Source organism: Phasianus colchicus, chromosome 40 (genome assembly GCF_987193195.1).
Source record: "Phasianus colchicus chromosome 40, bPhaCol1.hap1.1, whole genome shotgun sequence".
NCBI lineage: Eukaryota > Metazoa > Chordata > Aves > Galliformes > Phasianidae > Phasianus > Phasianus colchicus.
Window position 1 is genome coordinate 1,036,367 of NC_143475.1, and position 15,686 is coordinate 1,052,052.

General features: G+C 54.0%; 1 protein-coding gene across 1 annotated transcript in view; it reads right to left on the reverse strand.

The window, feature by feature from the left end:
• Positions 1-901: 901 nt before the first annotated feature.
• The window catches only part of LOC149913221 (uncharacterized), a 41,634-nt gene continuing 26,849 nt past the window's right edge, over positions 902-15,686 (reverse strand). The window contains 4 exon segments of the mRNA XM_090130394.1: positions 902-1,041; positions 1,043-4,225; positions 9,653-9,786; positions 13,673-13,905. Of these exon segments, the coding sequence (XP_089986520.1) occupies positions 1,009-1,041; positions 1,043-4,225; positions 9,653-9,786; positions 13,673-13,905 (3,583 nt within the window). The 3' untranslated portion in view covers positions 902-1,008.

Below are 15,686 nucleotides of genomic sequence, written 5' to 3' on the forward strand. Positions count from 1 at the left end.
AGGACCCCCAAAAGTGCCCTAAATGGGGCTGAGGACCCCCCAGAATGGAGAGGGACCCCCAAGCGTGCCCTAAATGGGTCTGGGGATCCCAAGATGGGGCTGAGGACCCCCAAAATTGCCCTAAATCGGGCTGAGGACCCCTCAAAATGGAGGGGGACCCCCAAGCGTGCCCTAAATGGGTCTGGGGACCCCAATATGGGGCTGAGGACCCCCAAAATGGGTGGGGACCCCCAAGCGTGCCCTAAATGGGTCTGGGGATCCCAAGATGGGGCTGAGGACCCCCAAAAGTGCCCTAAATGGGGCTGAGGACCCCCCAGAATGGAGGGGGACCCCAAAAGTGCCATAAATGGGGCTGAGGCCCCCCAGAATGAAGGGGGACCCCCAAACGTGCCCTAAATGGGTCTGGGGATCCCAAGACGAGGCTGAGGACCCCCAAAAGTGCCCTAAATGGGGCTGAGGACCCCCCAAAATAAAGAGGGACCCCCAAAATGGGTCTGGGGACCCCAACATGGGACTGAGGACCCCCAGAATGGAGAGGGACCCCAAATGTGCCCTAAATGGGGCTGAGGCCCCCCAGAATGAAGGGGGACCCCCAAACGTGCCCTAAATGGGTCTGGGGACCCCAACATGGGTTGAGGACCCCCAAAAGTGCCCTAAATGGGGCTGAGGACCCCCCAGAATGGAGGGGGACCCCAAATGTGCCGTAAATGGGTCTGGGGACCCCAACATGGGGCTGAGGACCCCCAAAATGGGTGGGGACCCCATAACGTGCCCTAAATGGGTCTGGGGACCCCAACATGGGACTGAGGACCCCAAAAAGTGCCCTAAATGGGGCTGAGGACCCCCCAAAATGGAGGGGGACCCCCAGCATGGGGCTGAGGACCCCCAAAAGTGCCCCAAATAGTTTTTGTCCCCTCCTGAAAAAGAGGCAGAGGGTTGTGGGGCTGCAGACCATCACCTCTTTATTGCTGTGTCCTCCACCCCACAACTGACCCCAAAAAGAGGGGTTCATTCCTCCTCAGAGCCCCACACGGGTCTGGGGGTCCTCCCCGGGTTTGGGATCTTCTATGGGATTAAGGTCATCTGTGGGGTTGGAGTCATCCGTGGGTTTTGGTGACCCTACAAAGTTGGGGTCTTCCATGGCGTTGGGTGACCCTACAACATTGGGGTCCTCCATGGGTTTGGGTGACCCTACAAAGTTGGGGTCTTCCATAGGTTTGGGGTCCTCCGTGAAATTGGAGTCCCCCATGGGTTTGGGGTCTTCTTTGGGATTTGGGTTCTCCAGAAGGTTTGGTGATTCTTCAGCATTGGGGTCCCCCATGGGGTTGGGGTCCTCCGTGGTGTTGGGTGACCCTACAACATTGGGGTCCTCCATGGGTTTTGGTGACCCTACAACATCGGGGTCCTCCATGGGTTTGGGTGACCCTACAACGTTCGGGTCCTCTGTGACATTGGGTGACCCTACAACGTTGGGGTCCTCCATGGGTTTTGGTGACCCTACAACGTTCGGGTCCTCTGTGACATTGGGTGACCCTACAACGTTGGGGTCCTCCATGGGTTTTGGTGACCCTACAACATTGGGATCCTCCGTGGCATTGGGTGACCCTACAACATTAGGATCCTCCGTGGCATTGAGTGACCCTACAACATTGGGATCCTCCATGGGTTTTGGTTTTGGTGACCCTACAACACTGGGATCTTCCATGGGTTTTGGTGACCCTACAATGTTGGGATCCTCCGTGGCATTGAGTGACCCTACAACATTGGGGTCCTCCATGGGTTTGGGTGACCCTACAATTTTTGGGTCCTCTGTGACATTAGGTGACCCTACAACATTAGGATCCTCCATGGGTTTGGGTGACCCTACAACATTGGGGTCCTCCATGGGTTTGGGTGACCCTACAACGTTCGGGTCCTCTGTGACATTGGGTGACCCTACAACGTTGGGGTCCTCCATGGGTTTTGGTGACCCTACAACATTGGGATCCTCCGTGGCATTGGGTGACCCTACAACATTAGGATCCTCCGTGGCATTGAGTGACCCTACAACATTGGGATCCTCCATGGGTTTTGGTTTTGGTGACCCTACAACACTGGGATCTTCCATGGGTTTTGGTGACCCTACAATGTTGGGATCCTCCGTGGCATTGAGTGACCCTACAACATTGGGGTCCTCCATGGGTTTGGGTGACCCTACAATTTTTGGGTCCTCTGTGACATTAGGTGACCCTACAACATTAGGATCCTCCATGGGTTTGGGTGACCCTACAACATTGGGGTCCTCCATGGGTTTGGGTGACCCTACAACGTTCGGGTCCTCTGTGACATTGGGTGACCCTACAACGTTGGGGTCCTCCATGGGTTTTGGTGACCCTACAACATTGGGATCCTCCGTGGCATTGGGTGACCCTACAACATTAGGATCCTCCGTGGCATTGAGTGACCCTACAACATTGGGATCCTCCATGGGTTTTGGTTTTGGTGACCCTACAACACTGGGATCTTCCATGGGTTTTGGTGACCCTACAATGTTGGGATCCTCCGTGGCATTGAGTGACCCTACAACATTGGGGTCCTCCATGGGTTTGGGTGACCCTACAATTTTTGGGTCCTCTGTGACATTAGGTGACCCTACAACATTAGGATCCTCCATGGGTTTGGGTGACCCTACAACATTGGGGTCCTCCATGGGTTTGGGTGACCCTACAACGTTCGGGTCCTCTGTGACATTGGGTGACCCTACAACGTTGGGGTCCTCCATGGGTTTTGGTGACCCTACAACATTGGGATCCTCCGTGGCATTGGGTGACCCTACAACATTAGGATCCTCCGTGGCATTGAGTGACCCTACAACATTGGGATCCTCCATGGGTTTTGGTTTTGGTGACCCTACAACACTGGGATCTTCCATGGGTTTTGGTGACCCTACAATGTTGGGATCCTCCGTGGCATTGAGTGACCCTACAACATTGGGGTCCTCCATGGGTTTGGGTGACCCTACAATTTTTGGGTCCTCTGTGACATTAGGTGACCCTACAACATTAGGATCCTCCATGGGTTTGGGTGACCCTACAACATTGGGGTCCTCCATGGGTTTGGGTGACCCTACAACGTTCGGGTCCTCTGTGACATTGGGTGACCCTACAACGTTGGGGTCCTCCATGGGTTTTGGTGACCCTAAAACATTGGGATCCTCCGTGGCATTGGGTGACCCTACAACATCGGGGTCCTCCATGGGTTTGGGTGACCCTACAACGTTCGGGTCCTCTGTGACATTGGGTGACCCTACAACATTAGGATCCTCCATGGGTTTTGGTGACCCTACAACATTAGGATCCTCCGTGGCATTGAGTGACCCTACAACGTTGGGGTCCTCCATGGGTTTTGGTGACCCTACAACATTGGGGTCCTCCGTGGCATTGAGTGACCGTACAACATTAGGATCCTCCATGGGTTTTGGTGACCCTACAACATTGGGGTCCTCCGTGGCATTGGGTGACCCTACAACGTTGGGGTCCTCCATGGGTTTTGGTGACCCTACAACGTTCGGGTCCTCCATGGGTTTGGGTGACCCTACAACATTGGGGTCCTCCATGGGTTTGGGTGACCCTACAACATTGGGGTCCTCCATGGGTTTGGGTGACCCTACAACATTGGGATCCTCCATGGGTTTTGGTGACCCTACAACATTGGGATCCTCCGTGGCATTGGGTGACCCTACAACATTAGGATCCTCCGTGGCATTGAGTGACCCTACAACATTGGGATCCTCCATGGGTTTTGGTTTTGGTGACCCTACAACACTGGCATCCTCCATGGGCTTTGGTGACCCTACAACATTAGGATCCTCCATGGGTTTTGGTGACCCTACAACATTGGGATCCTCCGTGGCATTGAGTGACCCTACAACATCGGGGTCCTCCATGGGTTTTGGTGACCCTACAACATTGGGATCCTCCGTGGCATTGAGTGACCCCCAGATTCTGGGATCCGCTGTGGGTCGGGGCACCCCCCAAAAATCATCCTCGGGTTCTTCGTCCTCTTTGGGGTCGGGGGGCAGCTCAGCAAAGTACGCCTCGCGCGTCACCCCATAAATCCAGCGCTCATATGGGGCCACGGCGGTGAACGTGGGGGGCTGCCCCATAGAACAGCCCCCCCCGGTGGCGACCCCTTCCAGGAACCAGATCCCACGTTCCTCACACGCCAGGGGGGATCCCGCATCCGGCTGTAGGGTGAGCAAAAGCGGGGCTCAGGGATCCCCCAAAAAGACCCCAAAATGGGACGTAAGAACCCCAAAAGTGACCCCAAAACCCCAGTAGTGACCCAACGGTCCCCAAAGGGACCCAAAACCCCAAAAGTGACCCCAGAAGGCCCAAATTCTCCCCAAAAGTGACCCCAAAAGCACACAGATCCACCCCAAAATGACCAGAGACCCAAAAGACCCCAAAATGGGACTTAAAAACCCCAAAAGTGACCCCAAAACCCCAGTAGTGACCCCAACGGTCCCCAAAAGGACCCCAGAAGGCCCCAAATTCTCCCCAAAAGTGACCCCAAAAGCACACAGATCAACCCCAAACTGATCACGGAGACCCAAAAGGGACCCCTGAAAGACCCCAAAATGGGACTTAAGAACCCCAAAAGTGACCCCAAAACCCCAAAGGGACCCAAGAATCCCCAAAGTGACCCCAGAAGGCCCGAATTCTCCCCAAAAGTGACCCCAAAAGCAGGCAGATCCACCCCAAACTGATCATGGAGACCAAAAGGGACCCCTGAAAGACCCCAAAATGGGACTTAAGAACCCCAAAAGTGACCCCAAAACCCCAAAGGGACCCAACAATCCCCAAAGTGAACCCAGAAGGCCCAAATTCTCCCCAAAAGTGACCCCAAAAGCACACAGATCCACCCCAAACTGACCAGAGAACCAATAGACCCCAAAATGGGACTTAAGAACCCCAAAAGTGACCCCAAAACCCCAGTAGTGACCCCAAAGGGACCCAAGAAGCCCCAAATTCTCCCCAAAAGTGACCCCAAAAGGACCCCAAAGACCCCAAAGACCCCAAAACAGACCCCAATATGGGACATGGAGAGCCAAAGAACCCAGAAGACCCCAAAGACCCCCAAATGGACCCCAAGATGGGACATGAGGACCCCAAAGAGCTCACAGACCCCAAAAGACCCCACAGACCCCAAAATGGACCGCAAATGGGACGTGAGGACCCCCGAGACCCCAAAAGACCCCACAGACCCCAAAAGACCCCAAAGACCCCAAAATGGACCCCAAGATGGGTCATGAGGACCCCACAGACCCCACAGACCCCAAAAGACCCCAAAATGGACCCCAAGATGGGACATGAGGACCCCCGAGACCCCACAGACCCCAAAGTCCCTACAGACCCCACAGACCCCATAGACCCTGCAGACTCCAGAGACCCCAAAAGACCCCACAGACCCCAAACAGACCCCAAGATGGGACACGGAGAGCCAAAGAACCCAGAAGACCCCAAAGACCCCAAAATGGACCCCAAGATGGGACATGAAGACCCCACAGACCCCAAAGACCCCCCAGACCCCAAAAAAGACCCCAAGATGGGACATGAAGACCCCACAGACCCCACAGACCCCACAGACTCCAAAACAGACCCCAAGATGGGACATGAGGACCCCACAGACCCCACAGACCCCAAAAGACCCCAAAGACCCCAAAATGGACCCCAAGATGGGACATGAAGACCCCACAGACCCCAAAAGACCCCAAAGACCCCAAAATGGACCCCAAGATGGACATGAGTACCCCACAGACCCCACAGACCCCAAAGACCCCAAAATGGACCCCCAAGATGGGACATGAGGACCCCACAGACCCCACAGACCCCAAAAGACCCCAAAGACCCCAAAACAGACCCCAAGATGGGACATGGAGAGCCAATGAACCCAGAAGACCCCAAAGACCCCAAAATGGACCCCAAATGGGACATGAGGACCCCCGAGACCCCACAAACCCCACAGACCCCAAAACAGACCCCAAGATGGACATGAGGACCCCACAGACCCCACAGACCCCAAAAGACCCCACAGACCCCAAAATGGACCCCAAGATGGGAAATGAGGGTCCCCGAGACCCCAAAGACCCCACAGACTCCACAGACCCCAAAATGGACCCCAAGATGGGACATGAGGACCCCTGAGACCCCACAGACCCCACAGACCCCAAAAGACCCCAAAGACCCCAAAACGGACCCCAAGATGGGACATGAGGACCCCCGAGACCCCACAGACCCCAAAAGACCCCAAAAGACCCCAAAGACCCCAAGATGGACCCCAATATGGGACATGAGGACCCCAAAGACCCCACAGACCCCACAGACCCCAAAAGACCCCAAGGACCCCAAAGACCCCAAAACAGACCCCAAGATGGGACACGGAGAGCCAAAGAACCCAGAAGACCCCAAAGACCCCAAAACAGACCCCAAGATGGGACATGAGGACCCCCGAGACCCTAAAGACCCCAAAGACCCCAAAACAGACCCCAAGATGGGACATGAGGACCCCCGAGACCCCACAGACCCCAAAGGACCCCAAAGACCCCAAAACGGACACCAAGATGGGACATGAGGGCCCCACAGACCCCACAGACCCCAAAAGACCCCAAAGACCCCAAAACAGACCCCAAGATGGGACATGAGGACCCCTGAGACCCTAAAGACCCCAAAGACCCCAAAACAGACCCCAAGATGGGACATGAGGACCCCTGAGACCCTAAAGACCCCAAAGACCCCAAAACAGACCCCAAGATGGGACATGAGGACCCCTGAGACCCTAAAGACCCCAAAGACCCCAAAACAGACCCCAAGATGGGACATGAGGACCTCCGAGACCCCACAGACCCCAAAGGACCCCAAAGACCCCAAAACGGACACCAAGATGGGACATGAGGACCCCCGAGACCCCACAGACCCCAAAAGACCCCACAGACCCCAAAATGGACCCCAAGATGGGAAATGAGGGTCCCCGAGACCCCAAAGACCCCACAGACTCCACAGACCCCAAAATGGACCCCAAGATGGGACATGAGGACCCCTGAGACCCCACAGACCCCACAGACCCCAAAAGACCCCAAAGACCCCAAAACGGACCCCAAGATGGGACATGAGGACCCCCGAGACCCCACAGACCCCAAAAGACCCCAAAAGACCCCAAAGACCCCAAGATGGACCCCAATATGGGACATGAGGACCCCAAAGACCCCACAGACCCCAAAAGACCCCAAGGACCCCAAAGACCCCAAAACAGACCCCAAGATGGGACACGGAGAGCCAAAGAACCCAGAAGACCCCAAAGACCCCAAAACAGACCCCAAGATGGGACATGAGGACCCCCGAGACCCTAAAGACCCCAAAGACCCCAAAACAGACCCCAAGATGGGACATGAGGACCCCCGAGACCCCACAGACCCCAAAGGACCCCAAAGACCCCAAAACGGACACCAAGATGGGACATGAGGGCCCCACAGACCCCACAGACCCCAAAAGACCCCAAAGACCCCAAAACAGACCCCAAGATGGGACATGAGGACCCCTGAGACCCTAAAGACCCCAAAGACCCCAAAACAGACCCCAAGATGGGACATGAGGACCCCTGAGACCCTAAAGACCCCAAAGACCCCAAAACAGACCCCAAGATGGGACATGAGGACCCCTGAGACCCTAAAGACCCCAAAGACCCCAAAACAGACCCCAAGATGGGACATGAGGACCTCCGAGACCCCACAGACCCCAAAGGACCCCAAAGACCCCAAAACGGACACCAAGATGGGACATGAGGACCCCCGAGACCCCACAGACCCCAAAAGACCCCACAGACCCCAAAATGGACCCCAAGATGGGACATGAGGACCCCCGAGACCCCACAGACCCCACAGACTCCACAGACCCCAAAGCAGACCCCAAGATGGGACATGAGGACCCCCGAGACCCCACAGACCCCACAGACCCCAAAAGACCCCAAGGACCCCAAAGACCCCAAAATGGACCCCAAGATGGGACACGGAGAGCCAAAGAACCCAGAAGGCCCCAAAGACCCCAAAATGGACACCAAGATGAGACATGAGGACCCCACAGACCCCACAGACCCCAAAAGACCCCAAAGACCCCAAAACAGACCCCAAGATGGGACATGGAGAGCCAATGAACCCAGAAGACCCCACAGACCCCAAAGACCCCAAAGACCCCAAAAGACCCCAAGATGGGACATGAGGACCCCACAGACCCCAAAACAGACCCCAAATGGGACATGAGGACCCCCGAGACCCCACAGACCCCAAAAGACCCCAAAGACCCCAAAACAGACACCAGGATGGGACATGAGGACCCCCAAGACCCCACAGACCCCACAGACCCCAAAAGACCCCACAGACCCCAAAACAGACCCCAAGATGAGACATGAAGACCCCACAGACCCCAAAGTCCCTACAGACCCCACAGACCCCATAGACCCTACAGACTCCAGAGACCCCAAAAGACCCCACAGACCCCCAAAACAGACCCCAAGATGGACATGAGGACCCCACAGACCCCAAAAGACCCCACAGACCCCAAAATGGACCCCAAGATGGGAAATGAGGATCCCCGAGACCCCAAAGACCCCACAGACTCCACAGACCCCAAAATGGACCCCAAGATGGGACATGAGGACCCCCGAGACCCCACAGACCCCATAGACCCCAAAAGACCCCAAAGACCCCAAAATGGGACATGAGGACTCCTGAGACCCCACAGACCCCACAGACCCCAAAAGACCCCAAGGACCCCAAAGACCCCAAAACAGACCCCAAGATGAGACATGAAGACCCCACAGACCCCAAAGTCCCTACAGACCCCACAGACCCCATAGACCCTACAGACTCCAGAGACCCCAAAAGACCCCACAGACCCCCAAAACAGACCCCAAGATGGGACATGAGGACCCCAAAGACCTCACAGACCCCAAAAGACCCCAAAGACCCCAAAATGGACCCCAAGATGGGACATGAGGACCCCAAAGACCCCACAGACCCCACAGACCCCAAAAGACCCCAAAGACCCCAAAATGGGACATGAGGACCCCAAAGACCCCACAGACCCCAGAGACCCCAAAAGACCCCAAAGACCCCAAGATGGGACATGAGGACCCCTGAGACCCCACAGACCCCAAAGTCCCTACAGACCCCACAGACCCCATAGACCCTACAGACTCCACAGACCCCAAAAGACCCCACAGACCCCAAAACAGACCCCAAGATGGGACATGAGGACCCCAAAGACCCCACAGACCCCAAAGACCCCAAAATGGACCCCCAAGATGGGACATGAGGACCCCCGAGACCCCAAAGACCCCAAAGACCCCAAAATAGACCCCAAGATGGGACATGAGGACCCCCGAGACCCTACAGACCCCACAAACCCCACAGACCCTACAGACCCCACAGACCCCATAGACCCTACAGACTCCAGAGACCCCAAAAGACCCCAAAGACCCCAAAACAGACACCAGGATGGGACATGAGGACCCCACAGACCCCACAGACCCCATAGACCCCGCAGACCCCACAGACCCCACTGACCCCACAGACCCTACAGACCCCACAGACCCCACAGACCCCACAGACCCCACAAACCTGGCAGGCTGCGGTGTTTTTGGGGACGGTGACGGTGAAGGAATCGTCCACGCCGTCCCCGATGTCCCCATAGGGTTTGGGGTCGTCTTTTGGGGTCACCTCCACGCTGAGCAGATCAGTGGGGTCAGCAGAGCCTGAGGGGACGGAGGGGATGGGACCCCAAAAGACCCCAAAAGTCCCCCATGGTGACCCCAAAAAGGAACGAAGAAGCCCCAAAATTGACCCCAAAAAGACACAAAATGACCCCAAAAAGGAACTAAGAATCCCAAAAGTGACCTCAAAAGACCTCAAATGATCCCAGAATGGACTTAAGAACCCAAAAGTGACCCCAAATGACATAAAATGACCCCAAAATGAACCTAAGAACCCCAAAAGACCCCAAAAGACCCCAAAAGTCCCCCATGGTGACCCCAAAAAGGAACTAAGAAGCCCCAAAGTAATCCAAAAAGACCCCAAATGACCCCAAAAGTGATCCCAAAAGACCCAAAAATGACCCCAAAATGGACCTAAGAAACCCAAAAGTGACCCCAAATGACACAAAATGACCCTAAAATGGAACTAAGGACCCCAAAGTGACCCCAAGAAGGAACTAAGAACCCTAAAATGACCCCAAAAAGGAACGAAGAACCCCAAAAGTGACCCCAAAAAGGAACTATGAACCCCAAAAGTGACCCCAAAAGACACAAAAATGACCCCAAAAAGAAACTAAGGACCCCAAAAGTGACCCCAAAAAGGAACAATGAACCCCAAAAGTGACCCCAAATGACACAAAATGACCCCAAAATGGAACTAAGAACCCCAAAGTGACCCCAAAAAGGAACTAAGGACCCCAAAAGTGACCCCAAAAGACACAAAATGACCCCAAAATGGAAATAAGAACCCCAAAAGTGACCCCAAAAGACCCCAAATGACCCCAAAAGTGACACAAAAAGACACAAAATGACCCCAAAATGGAACTAAGAACCCCAAATTGACCCCAAAAAGGAACTAAGAACCCCAAAAGTGACCCCAAAAAGGAACTATGACCCCAAAAGTGACCCCAAAGGACCCTAAATGACCCCAAAATTGACCTAAGAACCCCAAAAGTGACCCCAAAAAGAATCTAAGGACCCCAAAAGTGACCTCAAAAGACACAAAATGACCCCAAAATGGAACTAAGAACCCCATAGTGACCCCAAAAAGACACAAAATGACCCCAAAATGAACCTAAGAACCCCAAAGTGACCCCAAAAGACCCAAAATGATCCCAAAATGAACCTAAGAACCCCAAATGACCCCAAAAAGGAACTAAGAAACCCAAAAGTGACCCCAAATGACACAAAATGACCCTAAAAGGGAACTAAGAACCCTAAAATGACCCCAAAAAGGAACTAAGAACCCCAAAAGTGACCCCAAAAAGGAACTTAGGACCCCAGAAGTGACCCCAAAAGACACAAAATGACCCCAAAATGGAACTAAGAACCCCATAGTGACCCCAAGAAGGAACTATGAACCCCAAAAGTGACCCCAAAAGACCCCAAATGACCCCAAAATGGAACTAAGAACCCCATAGTGACCCCAAATGACCCCAAATGACACCAAAATGAACCTAAGAACCCAAAAGTGACCCCAAAAAGGATCTAAGAACCCTAAAATGACCCCAAAAGACACAAAATGACCCCAAAATGAACCGAAGAACACCAAATTGACCCCAAAAAGGAACTAAGAACCCCAAAAGTGACCCCAAAAGACACAAAATGACCCCAAAATGAACCGAAGAACCCCAAATTGACCCCAAAAAGGAACTAAGAACCCCAAAAGTGACCCCAAAAGACACAAAATGACCCCAAAATGGAACTAAGAACCCCAAAAGTGACCCCAAAAGACCTAAAATGACCCCAAAAAGGATCTAAGAACCCCAAAGTGACCCCAAAAACGAACTAAGGACCCCAAAAGTGACCCCAAAAGACACAAAATGACCCCAAAATGAACCTAAGAACCCCAAATGACCCCAAAAAGGAACTAAGAAACCCAAAAGTGACCCCAAAAGACCCCAAATGACCCCAAAAGTGACCCCAAAAGACACAAAATGACCCCAAAATGGACCTAAAAACCCCAAAAATGACCCCAAAAGACACAAAACGACCCCAAAATGGACCTAAGAACCCCAAAGTGACCCCAAAATGGTCCTAAAACCCTAAAAGCCCCAAAGTGACCCCAAATTGATCCCAAAAATCCCGAAGTGACCTTGGAAGTCCTCAAAATGACCAAAAAGACCCCAAAAAGGACCAGGGAGCCCAAAAGTGACCCCAAAACACCCCAAAGTGATCCCAAAAGTGACCCCAAAACACCCCAAAGTGATCCCAAAAGTGACCCCAAAAGACCCCAAAGTGATCCCAAAACTCACAACCGTCTTTGGGGCCACCAACTTATGGGGCCGCCACCTTGGGGGGCCAAATAGGGCCACCAATTTATGGGGCCACCACCTTTTGGGGCCACATGGGGCCACCACCTTTGGGGTCACCAACTTATGGGGCCACCACCTTTTGGGACCTCATGGAGCCACCATCTTTGGGGTCACCACTTTTGGGGCCACTTAGGGTCACCAACTTATGGGGCCACCAACTTATGGGGCAGCCACCTTTTGGGACCACATGAGGCCACCATCTTTGGGGTCACCACTTTTGGGGCCACCAACTTATGGGGCCAAATGGGGCCACCACCTTTTGGGACCACCAACTTATGGGGACACCACTTTTGGGACCACATGGGGCCACCAACTTATGGGGTCACCACTTTTGGGGCCACCAACTTATGGGGTCGCCACCTTTTGGGACCACATGGGGCCACCAATTTATGGGGTCACCACTTTTGGGGTCACATGGGGTCACCACTTTTGGGGCCACCACCTTATGGGGCCACCACCTTTTGGGGCCACATAGGGCCACCATCTTTGGGGTCACCACTTTTTGGGGCCACATAGGGTCACCACCTTTGGGGCCACCACCTTTTGGGGCCACCACCTTTCGGGACCACATGGGGCCACCAACTTATGGGGTCACCACTTTTGGGGTCACATGGGGTCACCACTTTTGGGGCCACCAACTTATGGGGTCAAATGGGGCTCCCGCCTTTGGGGCCACCAACTTATTGGACCACCACCTTTTGGGGCCACATGGGGCCATCATCTTTGGGGTCACCAATTTTGGGGTCACATGGGGTCACAACTTTTGGGGCCACCAACTTATGGGGCCACCACTTTTTGGGGCCACATGGGGCCACCATCTTTGGGGTCACCACTTTTTGGGGCCACATAGGGTCACCACTTTTGGGGCCACCAACTTATGGGGCCACCACCTTTTGGGACCACATGGGGCCACCATCTTTGGGGTCACCACTTTTTGGGGCCACATAGGGTCACCACTTTTGGGGCCACCAACTTATGGGGCCAAATGGGGTCACCATCTTTGGGGTCACCACTTTTGGGGCCACATAGGGTCACCAACTTATGGGGCCACCAACTTATGGGGCAGCCACCTTTTGGGACCACATGGGGCCACCAACTTATGGGGTCACCACTTTTGGGGTCACCCCTTTTAGGACCACCACCAACTTTGGGGCCAAATGGGGCCACCATCTTTGGGGCCACCACTTTTTGGGGCCACATAGGGTCACCACCTTTTGGGGCCGCCACCTTTTGGGGCCGCCACCAACTTATGGGGCCAAATGGGGCCACCAACTTATGGGGCCACCATCTTTTGGGGCCACATGGGGCCACCATCTTTGAGGCCACCATCTTTGGGGCCACCAACTTATGGGGCCGCCAGCTTTTGGGGCCTCATGGGGCCACCAACTTATGGGGTCACCACTTTTTGGGGCCACATGGGGTCACCACCTTTTGGGGCCACCAACTTATAGGACCACTACTTTTTGGGGCCACATGGGGTCACCATCTTTGGGGCCGCCACCTTTTGGGGCCACATGGGGCCACCAACATATGGGGCCACCATATTCCCCCATAACCCTTTTAGGGTCACCCACCGTTGGTAGCCATGCTGGCCCAACAGCGCGTCCCCGATGGCCTCCGGTGTTCCCTATAGGGCAGACAAAGGGGTCGCAGCTCCGGCCCTATAGGTAATGGGGTTTCCAGGCTGAGTAGGGCCAGGTCCCGTCCGCGCCCCGCGGCCACGAAGGCTCCGTGTAGGGCCAGGCGGGCGCCGCGGCGTTGGTGGCCATTTGGGGTCACAGCTAGCCACGATTCGGCCTCCTGGTGCCTATGGGGAAAAGTTGGGGAGGGGGGTGTCCTCTGGGTCCCCTAAAACCCCAAAGAAAACCCCAAACCTCATAGGAACACCCCAAAGTCCCATAGGAGCACCAAAAATCCCATAGGAACCCCAAAATCCCATAGGAACCCCAAAAATCCCATAGGAACTCCCAAATCCCATAGGAACCCCAAAAATCCCATAGGAACCTCCCAAAATCCCATAGGAACCTCCCAAAGTCCTCCAAGTCCCATAGGAACCCCAAAAATCCCATAAAAACTCCAAAATCCCATAGGAATCTCCCTCTGTGTCCCCCAAAACCCCAAAGAAAACCCCAAACCTCATAGGAAACCCCCAAAGTCCCATAGGAGCACCAAAAATCCCATAGGAAGCCCCAAAATCCCATATGAACTCCAAAAATCCCATAGGAATCCCCAAAATCCCATAGGAACTCCCAAAGTCCTCCAAGTCCCATAGGAACCCCCAAAAATCCCATAGAAACTCCAAAATCCCATAGGAATCTCCCTCTGTGTCCCCCAAAACCCCAAAGAAAACCCCAAACCTCATAGGAAACCCCCAAATCCCATAGGAACCCCAAAAATCCCATAGGAACACCCAAAAATCCCATAGGAACTCCCAAATCCCATAGGAATCCCCAAAATCCCATAGGAACTCCCAAAGTCCTCCAAGTCCCATAGGAACCCCCAAAAATCCCATAGAAACTCCAAAATCCCATAGGAATCTCCCTCTGTGTCCCCCAAAACCCCAAAGAAAATCCCAAACCTCATAGGAAACCCCCAAATCCCATAGGAACCCCAAAAATCCCATAGGAACTCCCAAAATCCCATAGGAACCCCAAAATCCCATAAGAACTCCAAAATCCCATAGGAATACCAAAACCCCATAGGAAGCCCCAAATCCCCAAAGAAAACCCCAAACCCCACAGATTCCCCCCCAAACCCCAAAGATTTCCCCAAAATCCCATAGGAAACCCCCAAACCCCACAGATTCCTCCCAGACCCCATGGGAACCCCCAAATCCCATAGAAACCCCAAATCCCCAAAGAAAACCCCAAACCCTACAGATTCCCCCCCAAAAACCCAAAGATCTCCCCCAAATCCCATAGAAACTCCCCAAATCCCATAGGAAACCCCAAAACCCCACAGATTCCTCCCAGACCCCATGGGAACGCCCAAATCCCAAAGAAACCCCAAAACCCCAAGGAAAACCCCAAACCCTACAGATTCCCCCCCCAAAACCCCAAAGATCTCCCCCAAATCCCATAGAAACTCCCCAAATCCCATAGGAAACCCCCAAACCCCACAGATTCCCCCCAAACCCCATAGGATCTCCCCAAAATCCCATAGAAAGCCCAAAACCCCAAAGAAAACCCCAAACCCCACAGATTCCCCCCCAAACCCCAAAAATCTCCCCCAAATCCCATAGAAACTCCAAAATCCCATAGGAAACCCCAAAACCCCACAGATTCCTCCCAGACCCCATAGGATCTCCCCAAAATCCCATAGAAAGCCCAAAACCCCAAAGAAAACCCCAAACCCCACAGATTCCCCCCCAAACCCCAAAGATCTCCCCCAAATCCCATAGAAACTCCCAAAATCCCATAGGAAACCCCAAAACCCCACAGATTCCTCCCAGACCCCAGGGGAACCCCCAAATCCCATAGAAACCCCAAAACCCCAAAGAAAACCCCAAACCCTACAAAATCCCCCCCAAAACCCCAAAGAAAACCCCAAAGAAAACCCCAAACCCCACAGATTCCCCCCCAAAACCCC